Source organism: Ursus arctos, unplaced genomic scaffold, assembly GCF_023065955.2.
Source record: "Ursus arctos isolate Adak ecotype North America unplaced genomic scaffold, UrsArc2.0 scaffold_31, whole genome shotgun sequence".
NCBI lineage: Eukaryota > Metazoa > Chordata > Mammalia > Carnivora > Ursidae > Ursus > Ursus arctos.
This window is the reverse complement of record NW_026622997.1, coordinates 30,960,555-30,972,658: the sequence shown is the minus strand read 5'-3', so window position 1 is coordinate 30,972,658 and position 12,104 is coordinate 30,960,555. Positions and strand designations below refer to the sequence as shown.

The 12,104-nt window shown below is 42.0% G+C and overlaps 1 protein-coding gene across 1 annotated transcript in view; it reads left to right on the top strand.

Annotated features, from left to right (window-relative positions):
* Window positions 1-2,806: 2,806 nt before the first annotated feature.
* Window positions 2,807-12,104, top strand: part of SRPK1 (SRSF protein kinase 1) — an 80,826-nt gene continuing 71,528 nt past the window's right edge. The window contains 2 exon segments of the mRNA XM_026482739.4: window positions 2,807-2,897; window positions 2,900-3,428. Coding sequence (XP_026338524.3) covers window positions 2,822-2,897; window positions 2,900-3,428 — 605 coding nt within the window. The 5' untranslated portion in view covers window positions 2,807-2,821.

Sequence of the window (12,104 nt, the reverse complement as noted above, 5' to 3'; positions counted from 1 at the left end):
ACATTCTCTGAATAATTCTACTTTTAAAAGAACTTGAGAAAAGCAGTTGCGTGAGAGGGATATGCATGCAAGAATAGCCACCACTTGAAGAGGGTGAAATCCAGAATGGGGCAAGCCCTGTGAAATTGGGGATGAGAGGGTGGGAAGTGATTTTTAAAGTTACATTTAAAGCAAGAAGCACCAAAAAGGCACAGGCTTTTTTTTTTTTATATTCTTTATTTTTTCCAAGTTTTTATTTAAATTCCAGTTAGTTAACATCCAGTGTAATATCAGTTGCAGGTGTAGAATTCAGTGGTTCATCACTTACATACAACACCCAGTGCTCATCACAAGTGTCCTCCTTAATACCCATCGACCACCTAACCCATCCCCCTACCCACCTCCCCTTCAGCAACCTTGTCTGTCCTTTGCAGTTAAGAGTCTGTTTCCTGGTTTGCCTTTTCTCCCCCCTCTATGTTCATCTCTTTTGTTTCTCAAAGGCATAGGCTTTAGAATGGGGAGGAAACAAACTAGCTCATATGAACAACTATACAGATTTTAGAAAAAGTGTGGAGAACTGAAGCATGCTGAGAGAATGGGAAAGAAAAACAAAAAAGGGAAAAATTGTCTATTCAGGGAACTCAATCCAGTGAACTTGACACTGACTCTGGAAATATTCTCCAGTGAGTTATTAAACAGTAAGTTCTTAGAGAAAGAAGCCATGATCACTCAGAGCCAGAATAGGTATGACGAATTCATGCCGAGTTAAACTGATTTCCTTTTTGATGAATCCAGTAACCTGTTTGGCTGTCTTACTGCAGCTTCACGTTGTCCCTCTCAGTGTTTTCTCTCTCTCTCGTCCAGAACTTTCTTATAAACTGCACATCATTTATTCTTTGATCAGACAGATACATAAGCACCTCCTGAGGGCTGGATTCTATGGTAGGCACCGAGGTTTTAAACAGGGGTCCTACCCCCATAGAGTTTACTTTCTGGTGGAGAGTACCTTGCCAATTCTGGAACTTTTCGTCAGCCATCACAGCTCTCCTGTCTTTTCTAAATCACGTGAGTTTTTCCCGAGCTAGCACAATCCTCAGGCTCCGGGGCCTCACTGTCTGCCCCAACCCTCCTTTTGTTCTCAAGTAGAGCGGGGAGGAAACTGGGATGCAGTTTTCCTTGGCCAACAGGTGCTGTCCTCTTTTGCAATATGTCCAGAAATGCTATCATTCAGGTTCCATGCAACAGATATTAATTATCTAAATTTCAAATTTGGACAACCTGCATTTCTGTCCTCACGTTCCACTTGACACACATCAGTCATCACCAGCCCCGCCCCCACCCTTAAGTTTCTAAATCTGTGCCTTTTTGCTCAACTGATTTTCTCATTCAGGAATGCCTAACATCTCCTTCTCCGCCTATGGAAACCCTACACATTTCCCAAGACCCAGTTCAAAAGCTGCCTCCTCCCTGGCTGAATTTAATTACTTACTTTGCTCAATAAAATGCCGCTCAAGCCCCTGTGGTTCACTTGTACAGTACTATTATACTTTCATCTTCCTTTTTCAGTCAATTACTTGTCTTCTCCATACACTCTAACTTCTTTTACAGCAAGGGTCTTCAGAGTTTACACCCTCTCCAGCTTTAGTACTTTACGACAGGGGTTGGCAAACTAAGGCCTGACCCAAGAATGATTGAAACAGTTGAAAAAGATCAACAGAAGAGTAGTATTTCATGACACGTGAAAATTACATGAAATGCAAATTTCAGGGACCATAAATAAAGCTTTATTGGAACACAGCCCCTATTTTCTATTTTCCTTTTGAGCTCCAGGGGCAGAACTGAAGAATTGAGAGAGATCTTATGGCCCACAAGCCTTAATGTTTACTATATGGCCCTTTACAGAAAAACTTTGCTAACCTTGCTTTACGACATGGATTTGATGATTGAATCATTGGGTCAGGACACCCAAGATTGGGTACACATCCCCGCCAACTTTTAGTTTCTTCGTATAGTGGAGGTAATATTTTGCTTTTAAGTTGTCATAAATATCAAATGAGATAATGCACTTAGAAAAGTATAAAACCACCCTACAAGACAACTGTATCACATACTGAAAGGATGATAAAGCGGTAAGATGAGAAAAGTTTTTATTCTTCCCTTTCCTTCCTTTACAGCCTTCATATAAACGTGAAATTTTAAAAGAAAATTCAATTTTAAGGTTTTCTCTTTTAAAAATTTTATTTATTTAAGGTTTGCACTTTTAGAGTGAGGATAAGGTCACAGGTTCCTTCTTTCCAGTCTTTCTTTTGTGCTCTTCCAACTTTCTTTGCTTTCTCACTTGTCATTTCCCCAGCCCGTCCTCATTTTCTTTCTATAGTATCCGGTGTGACCCTCACAAGAGCTCAGCAAAGAAACCGGGACACGCCGGATTAAATCCATTTTACAGACCAGGAAAGTGAGGCGGACTCCTGTTGGCTGCGGAACACTGACTCAGCACACAGGGAACCCTCAAAGCCACGCTCCTCTCGTTTCCTCAGGAGCAACCACCCTGCAGAGAGAACGAACCTGGCCCCTCCAGGCTTCCAAGCTGGTTCTCAGCACCTCTTTAGCATTCACACTCCGCGTTCTTTCCTCCTCCCAGCCCCCGATTCTCTACAGCCCCCCCTCTCCTGGCGAGCAGGTGGTAGGCTCCGCACTCAACGCGCAGGCGCGCGCCGTCGTGGGGCGGGGGCGGGGCGGGAACTGGGGGGCGGGGTGTGCGCGGGCTTGGTTTTGGGCCGCGGCGGGAGCGGGAGTCACCGCCACTCGAGTGCGCAGGCGCCTGGCGGTTACCGGTCTCGCCATGGAGCGGAAAGGTGAGCGGTGGAGCGGCCTTCGCCACGAGGGGCAACGGCCGGCGGGGCGAGGCCCGGGTCAGCGCTGGAGCTTCGCCTAACCGCCGCAGTCCGGTCCCCGGGCGTGCGGCGCCCCCCCTCTGAGGTGGCGCCGCCCGTCACCCCCCGCCTCTGGGCTGCCGGTCCGCGCCCCTCAGCCCGGGCGTCCTTCCGCGCCGGCAGTCATCGCCCCTTGTTCCCCGCCGGGCCGGCCCGCGCCTTGGGGCCGCTGCAGGGCCCGGCGCTCGGCGAACCAGGCAGACCCCCGCCCGCCGGCTCCCTGACCCGGCCCGAGCCCCCGCCGGCGCACCCCGCCTGGGCGCTGCTCTGCGCCCCGCGGGCCGCCCGCCGCCCGGCCGGCCGCCTCGCCGGAACCGGAGCCGCAGCGCTCGCCCCGGAGCCGCCCCTCAGGCAGGCCCCGCACCCGGGCCTCGCGCCCCTGCTGGGTCTCCGCCCTCACCTTGGTTGCCTCCTTTCCTCCACATTCGCCCTTCATCCATCCCTCTCTCCTGCAGTGCTTGCGCTCCAGGCCCGAAAGAAAAGGACCAAGGCCAAGAAGGACAAAGCCCAAAGGAAGTGAGTCTTGTACCCCAACATCCCATTCTTTGGATTTCTTCCCGCACCTCCTCTCCTCTGGTTTCACCTCTTGAACGTGCGCCGGGTTTGGGCACTGCGCGGCCCCGGCCACATGGCCTAGGAGTGGCCTTGGAGGGTCGCACTCAATGAACCATGGGGAACGGAGCCGATGTTGCTGAGGGCCAGGCCTCGGTCTTAGCAGCCCCGGGCCTGCTGGAAAGGGCTGTTGGAGGAGGACCAGAGCCCGTCCGGCGCGTTAGCTGCCCGACTCCGGAGAGGAGGCACCACTCCCCGAGTTTGGGCCTCCCGGCGGAGCGGGTAGATGATTATCAGTTTGTGGACTGTTGGTCTCTTCCATACCTGCTTCCCCGAGTCTTGACTCCTACGTCTGCACGGTAGGCCGTCAGGGAGTTCTTAAGCGGATTTTCCGCATTTCGGTCCGCCAGCCACACGCTCTCGTTCGTAGAGGAGGGCATGGAGCTTTCCCCTGGGTTAGTCAACTTCCTGAGCCTGCTCGGCGCATCGCCTGCCCTGCAGCGGGCGGGCGGGCAGACCGCTGTGTGTACCGCCGGCGTCTCTTCCTGCGCCTCTTCTCTCAAAACCTCAAGTCCTCGCGCTCGATGCACATGCCTTCTGGAGTGGGCCTCACAGTAGTGGCGGGAGCGTTCTTTAGCCGACACCGTTGGCCATTCTGGTTTGGTGTGTTAAGTGCCACATGTCCGGTTTTATCAGCAGGATGCATAACCGTGGTTTAGCGCTACTGTGGGAAACACAAAAGTTGGTCACATCTTAGAAACGCCCAGTAGAGGGCTTCTGCCAGTGAGGCTTAGTCTAAAGAACTTTTAGCTCGTGCTAACGTTTAATTGCACCGTGTGTTGGAAGTTGTGTTTAGGCAATTTGTATTGAGAAAAATAAATGCATTTTCTTGACACTTTTACGTTTACTTGATGTTACTGTGGAGTTGTATACAGCTTCATTCTTCTTGAGCTGATAAAACGAGCATTTCGGAGGTTTTCCTAGGTTACCTTTCTGAATGATATTAACCGATGTGGTGGTGTGTCTCTGTGGTTTTTGGTGGCTGCCTAATGTTTGAGAAGAGCACATAATGACTTCTATCAGTAGAGCTAAAGTGGTAGGTGACCTCACCTCTTGCCCGATTTCTATGAAATTTTTTTATTTGTAAAGTGTTTGGTAAGCCACACATGTAAATGTGAGTTTATCTACACGTGCTTGTGTGTGTGTTTGCTTCTCGATTATCCATGTATGGATTATTTCAAAACCAGTTTTTAATCCCAGATTGGCTTAATGGAAGCAGCCATGGAGCTAACCGGGTTCTTGTCTGCAGTGGGAATTTAAATGTTACTCTTTTTTTGTATGTGCCTTAGTTTTGTTATTCCCTGTGGAGCTGATAGGAATGTGTTATAAAACGTTATCTTTTCTGCTGATGTAGGGAGATGGTAATTTTATTATTTACTGTATTGTTTAGAAGTGATCTGTCCTGGTCTCTCCACGTGGAAATTAATTTCATACCAGCCTGAATAGCCTGTAATTTGGGAGGAAAATATATATAGGTGATCTTATTTATTTATTTATTTTTAAGTAGGATCCACACACATTGTGGGGCTTGAACTCACCACCCTGAGATCAAGAGTCACATGCTCTACCAACTAAGCCAACCAGGCACCCTGATCATACATTTTTATTTTTTATTTTTGAAAAGCTTTTATTTATTTATTTTTAAAGATTTTATTTATTTATTTGACAGAGAGCGCGCACAAGCAGGGGGAGCAGGAGAGGGAGAAGCAGGCTCCCCTCCAAGTAGGGAGCTGGTTGCAGGGCTTGATCCCAGGACCCTGAGATCACGACCTGAGCCGAAGGCAGACGCTTTACGGACTGAGCCACCCAGGCACCTCTGGATCGTATATTTTTAGCACCAGATATTCATTACTTTGGATTATCTATTTAGACCGTGTGCTTTATTTCTAAAACCGAATATATGTGCTTTGGATTATCTGTTACTCCTTCACTCACTGCTAGATAATTCGTGTTCATTATTTATATACTTGCACAAAAGCAACTGAATAGCACAGATAAACTAGCAGTTGTTTTACTATTTGGTGTTGTACAACTTTAACTCCTGAACTTGTATGTAAATGAGCCACCCTCATTTACTTGTAGTTTCAGGGGTGTTTTATTTTTGTTTTTGTCTTCAGTTAATAGTTTTTCTTGACAATTTTACCTTTCTTTTTTTGCTTCTCCAGACTCCTTTTAAGTAGCTGAAATGTCTAATTAACTTGGTTAGAGTACTGTGTCAGAAGTTCAAGCCCCACCTGACTCAGGTAACTTGACTCTGCTCCATGACTCCTGGCTGCACTCCTGATTTCCAGTCGTTTTGCAAAGGCAAGCTGCTAGATTAGTCAGGGAGAAGGTCTGAGGAGGAAGCATGCTGTAAAATTTGGTCTTCGGAGTGAGTCAAATCTGGTTTGAATTGCAGTTTTGCCACTTTTAGCGATCTGACCTTGGATAATTTAGTTAAGGGAATGGTCCTATATTTTTTATGACTAGAAGCTTAGTCATGATGAAAACTGATTAAGAAGTTACAAAAATTAAGCATTTAAATGAAAAATTTTAGAAACTTTTGGAAGTACAGCCGTAACCACATCTTACTAATTTAGTCATGGTGTAGTATGGATGGAAAGGATTTCCTTCCCCTAATATTGTAGGTCTTAAAACTAGAACCTACATACATGAGATAATATGTCCGTGGAGCCGGAGCTGGTTGTAGCAGGGTCGAAACTGGGATCCAGGGTTCCTGCCTTCCGGCTCAGTGCTCTGTAGTATTTGTTTCCTTTGGGTTCTTTTGCTGTGCTGAAAGATTTGACTTTGGGGATTTTCAGTTGTCTTATTTGAAGAATTTTGTCTCCATTTCGCTTTTTCAGACACTGTACTCTTATTTACTAACATTAACTAGTGGATGATAATCCCTGTTTTACTTTACAGATAAAGAAATTGAGATTTTCCAGATTACTCCCATAGAAAACTGTAAAGCTAGGATTCAACCCAGGGTCTGATAGACCCCAAAGCCGTTGGTACTAACCATTGCTGTCTCCCAAGTGACAGCTCCTTTTTCCTGAGGACAAACAGGGTAGAAACTGAACAAACTGGGGCTTCTGAATAAGGTACATCAGGATGCCTGGGTTAAAGTTTACCCTTTCATGGCCCACTGGCTGTATCTTTAAAAGGGCACAATTCTCTTTCTTTGATCATTCAATTATATATATATATATATATATATATATATTTCTCAATAGGTATCTGCCTTTATCTGTTTGTCATAAGCTTTTATAATTTAACACTCTTTATGTTTGCTTTTGAAATTCTATGGAACATGATTCTAGGATGGATTTCATATCTATGAATTTTGTTACTTAGCTTAGGAAGTAATAGTTGGGACAGTAATTTTTACTTTCCTTGCAGTTAAAGAACTTTATAAATTTGGTAGTAAAATTATTTGCACTGAAAAAGTGATTTTGCTCACTTAGACTCTATGGAGTCAAAGGAGAGATGGCTTCATTTCCTGATTTTCCAAAAAATTTGTCATATTGAAAATTTAGAAGAAAAGATAGTTGAAAATTTCTAACATTTTTATCCAGTAGAGAGTAGAGTACATAGACTTGAAACAATTTTTTTTTAATTAAATGGTATTGGATGCTTTTTACACTTAACAGTGTACCTTGGGAATTGATTCTCTATCAGTTCCTTACAGTGTAACCTTAACAGTTTTTGTAAAATCTGTCTTTTTCACTAAGGCATCTGGGTGGCTTTGCTGGTTAAGCATCCAACTCTTGATCTCAGCTCAGGTCTTGCAGGTCTTGTTCTCAGGGTCGTGAGTTCAAGCCCTGCTTTGGGCTCCACGCTGGGAATGGGACCTACTTAAAAAAAAAAAAAAAGAAGAAGAAATGGTTCCGTATCAGGACACAGTGAGTATCACGCTTCATCTAGCAGTCCATCTTTCCATTAATTGTATGTATCATACTTTTATTTTAGTTCCTATTAAGCATATGTATACACACATATTTAGTTCCTATTAAGCATATCTATATATACATCCAAAAGTGGAATTTTGGGGTATACTTTTCCCCAGCTAACATTATCGTGCATGTTTTTCATAGCATTAAATATTCCATATCCTTTTCTGTGTTCCAGTGTACATTGTTTCCAGTTTTTCACAATTCATAGCTAAGATGAATAAGCTTTTGGATAACCATTGCTCACATCAGTGATTATTTACTTAGGATAAATTTTTAAAAGTGATATTACTGGTATGTACATTTTAAAGGTTTTTAAATTTGGAGTGCCTGGGTGGCTCAGTCAGTTAAGTGTCTGTCTGCCTTTGGCTCAGGCCATGATCCTGGGGTCCTGGGATAGAGCCCCAGAGCCCCACGTCTGGCTCCCTGCTCAGTGGGAGTCTACTTCTTCCTCTCCCTCAGACCCTACCCCCTGCTTGTGCATGTACTCGCTCTCCCTCTCTTTCTCTCTCAAATGAATGAATAAAAATAAATAAAGGTTTTGTTTTTAAAGATTTTATGTATTTGACAGAGAGAGACGCAGCGAGAGAGGGAACACAAGCAGGGGGAGTGGGAGAGGGAAAAGCAGGCTTCCTGCTGAGCAGGGAGCCCTATGCGGGGCTCGATCCCAGGACCTGGGATCGTGACCTGAGCCGAAGGCAGATGCTTAACGACTGAGCCACCCAGGCATCCCCAATAAAGGTTTTTAAATTCATGTCATTAACAAAATTCTCCAGAGACATTAACTAGTTTATTAGGAATTAACTAGTTGAATTTTCCTATTCATTAAACAAATAATTTTTGAACACCTCCCATATCCCAGCAGTTTTCCATCCTGTGATACATCAGTGAAAGAAAAACATCTTTGTCTTTGGAAACTTCATTTTCATGGGGATAGGGGGCAGAGAATAAACAGTGTGCGTAGTAAGTACATTATGTGGTTTGTTAGGCAATAAGGTGGAAAAATAGAGGAAGATAAGGGGAATTGAGAAGTGGGGATGGGGATGCAGTTTTAAATAGAGTGATTGGGGGCGCCTGGGTGGCACAGCGGTTAAGTGTCTTCCTTCGGCTCAGGGCGTGATCCTGGCGTTATGGGATCGAGCCCCACATCAGGCTCCTCTGCTATGAGCCTGCTTCTTCCTCTCCCACTCCCCCTGCTTGTGTTCCCTCTCTCGCTGGCTGTCTCTTTCTCTGTCAAATAAATAAATAAAATCTTTAAAGAAAATTAAAAAATAAATCAATAGAGTGATTGAAGTCATATTAAGAAGGTAACACTTGGAGGGGGATGAAGGAGGACTGCTCCAGGCACAGTGTTGGAAGTGGTAATATTCTTGCACGTCCTGCTTGGCCGCCAGATCTGGGCAGTGTTACTTAAAAAGCTTCCCAAATTCGGTAATCTATAATTTTATTTTTTTTGTTGTTAATTTATAATCTATATACCTATGGATAGGTAATCTATAATTTTAATTTCTTTTGTTACCAATAAGGTCAGCCATTTGTGGGATGTGTTTATTGGCCTGCTCCTACCTTTTACCCATTTTTATATTGGATTGTTGATCATTTTCGTGATATTAAGAGCTTTTTATTAAGACTATACCTTTGTCATGTGGCAGATTTATATTTCTCAAGCCTTTCTAATTTCAATTATAATGTGTTTTTTACCTGAATTGATTTTTTTAAAATGTGGCAAATCTGTCTTTTCCTTTGCTTTTTATCATTGAAATTTTCAATGTCAATTGTCATCTTTAAAAAAGTTTTATATTTGTGATTCCATTAAAGTATGTGGTTATAAAATTGCATTTCTAGAATTACAGTTGTCAGAAATACTTTCTTGTCCTCTTTTCTTCCTCAGTAAGTTTATATTATGTTAGTAAATTTTGTTTACATGTTTTTCTGCTACCGTGAGGCTCAGAGGCTTGCCAAATTACTATGTTCCTTTAGATTACTTGAAACCAGCAACTTACAAAAGTGCTGAAGTCGTGAGTACTTAGGAGCTCCTTTATCAAAAATGAAGAAAAGACAGGCTGGTCAACTAGATTCGGTTTTTACTATATTTTTTAGGCCTGGCGAGATAACTGCAGCAATCTTCCCCCTCCCCCCCCCCATCTTAGGAAGACTTTTTGCTCCATGCTCCCTAGATCTTCTCTGTCACTAATACTAGTTTAGGGACTAATTTTATTCTTATATTGGTTAATGTATTATTTTAATGCTTCTCTCATTGTAACTGAATTAATTCCAAGCAAGTAAGAAAATTCAGATAGCCAAGAGGTTTTTTTGAATCCTTCATTTCCAGTACAACGCAAATAATGATTTAGCTAAGGAGAGATAGATAACTAGATGTATTTATAATCTTGCAGTTCTTTTCATTGAATTTGAGACAACTGTCAATTTTAAATTATACCATCTTATATGTACCACATAGAAAAAATACTACTAATTAATCTGATACACCATTTGCTGTAAGATGTGTCTTGATTTCAGAGATGGGGGAATGGTGGGAGACCTATTTGTGTTTGAATTTGTGAAATGGTGGGAGACCTATTAGTGTTTGAATTTGTGAAATGCAGTAATTCCAGTGATGTGTGAAATTGGCAGCATTTTGTCTTTTTAAAAGCTTTTTTTGTGGAAAATTTCAAATATATACCATAGAGAAAATAGCAAAATAAACTTTTGTGTATCCATCTCAACTTCAGTAATTATCAGCTACGGCTAATGTTTCATCTTTATTTCCTGCTTCTACGCGCCCCCATCTTTTTTTAAAGCAAACCGCAGACATATCATTATGTAAGATATGGACTCTTAGTTTTCTAAACATAGCTACAGTACTATTATCACACTTAAAGTTTTTTGAACCAAGGCCTTAATGTCAAATATTTAATCAAATTTTCCTGCTACTTTTAAGTTTGTTTGAATCAGGATTCATAAGGTCATTATATTGCTATTGCTTGAAAAGTCTCTCTGGTCTTTTTATCTATAGATTCTTCATGGATTTTTTTTCCCTGCAAATTTGTTTTTGCTAGACTGTTTCATAGATGGTGTTATATACTTCTCCCAGGAGACACCTACTGTCTGGTTAACTTTTTGTAATGTTGCCGAGATCCATTAGGGTTGCAAAGTGGTAATATTCTGTTCTTTAATTTATTAATTATATTGTTCTATAAAGAGAAAAACTTTGCCTCATCTCTTTGGTCACACAGAGAGACACTTCATATATGTAAGACACAGGATAAGTACTTCCCAGTTTTCATAAAATGAATTAGATTCGTAGCATCCTTCAAAATGACCAATATTTATTTTCATATAAATTCACAGATTTAAACATATTTGTGTTTCAATCCATTGTAGTTGGGTTTTTTTTCCTGGTACAGTTTTATGGAGGTATAATTTACATACCATGAAATTTGCCTGTTTAATGTGTATAATTCGGTGGTTTTTAGTATGCTCACGGAGTTGTGAAATCATCACCATGATCTAATAAGTTTGAAACATTTTCATCACCCCAAATAGAAACCCTGTACCCATTAGCAGTCACTCCTCATTACCCCCCAACAGTACCCCACCTCCAATGCCTATCTGGACATTTCATAGAAATGGAATCATACAATAAGTGGTCTTTTGTGACCAGCTTCTTTACCTTAGCGTAACGTTTTCAACATTCATGCATTTTGTAGCATGTATAGTTATTTTTATTGATTGCCCCTCTTTGGCCAGTTGGAGTCCCTTCTCGATGGCCTGGCCCTAAATTCCGTTTGACTTAATCTGAGCCATCTTTTATAGCTTTTTTGCTATCTGGTATGACAATTTGTCCAGACTTATCTTGTGCGTTTTCTGCCCAGACCAGGAAATAGGCCTTTCTCTAAGAAGCTTTTTAGTGGGAAATGGCATTTCAAGATCACAATCTAGGCACTTAAAGTGCTTCTTCCTACTGAGTTAGTCATTGTTTCTATGCCTTGTCTGTGATTGGAGCTAGGAAATAAGTTGTGTTTTTTCTTTTTTAAAAAAATCATGAGTTCATGTTATACTTAAAAATCAAATTAAATGACCCAGAGACTTTTTCTTAACCTTCTTTGATTTTACATCTCCCATCTCCTGTCTCCCACACTGAAAACCCCTTATTCTCAACAGCACCAACATGACTACTTGTTTTCCTTTTCCCACAGTATAAATACAAAATAGCCTCAGAATGACAATGCCAACACTACCACCAACATAGGATTATTGAAGAAAGCTAATGATTTTTTGTTGCTCTTAAACCTTAAGATACATTTCCCTAGGGATGTAGAGTCAAATTACTGAGTTTTAAAGTTACTTGGGCCAGTTCCTAGCTGTGTAATTATGTTACCACCTGGTTAACACAGATTCATTTGTCATTTTGCTTTCATTTTACATCATCTTTGGCGTTTTTTTAAGCTTCCGATTCTTGCAGAATTTGAGTCATCTGTGTTTTTAATTTGAAATGAATATTGCATGTAATTTGTGATTGTGTTGATTTATTTTTAGAACGTGGCTTTTAAAGCATACTCTGAGTGAGCCAAAAGGGAATAGTGATTATTATTAGATTGTGTGGAGTGGGCCTCCTTTGTATCTGAAGAAGAAAAGACTTCTTAGC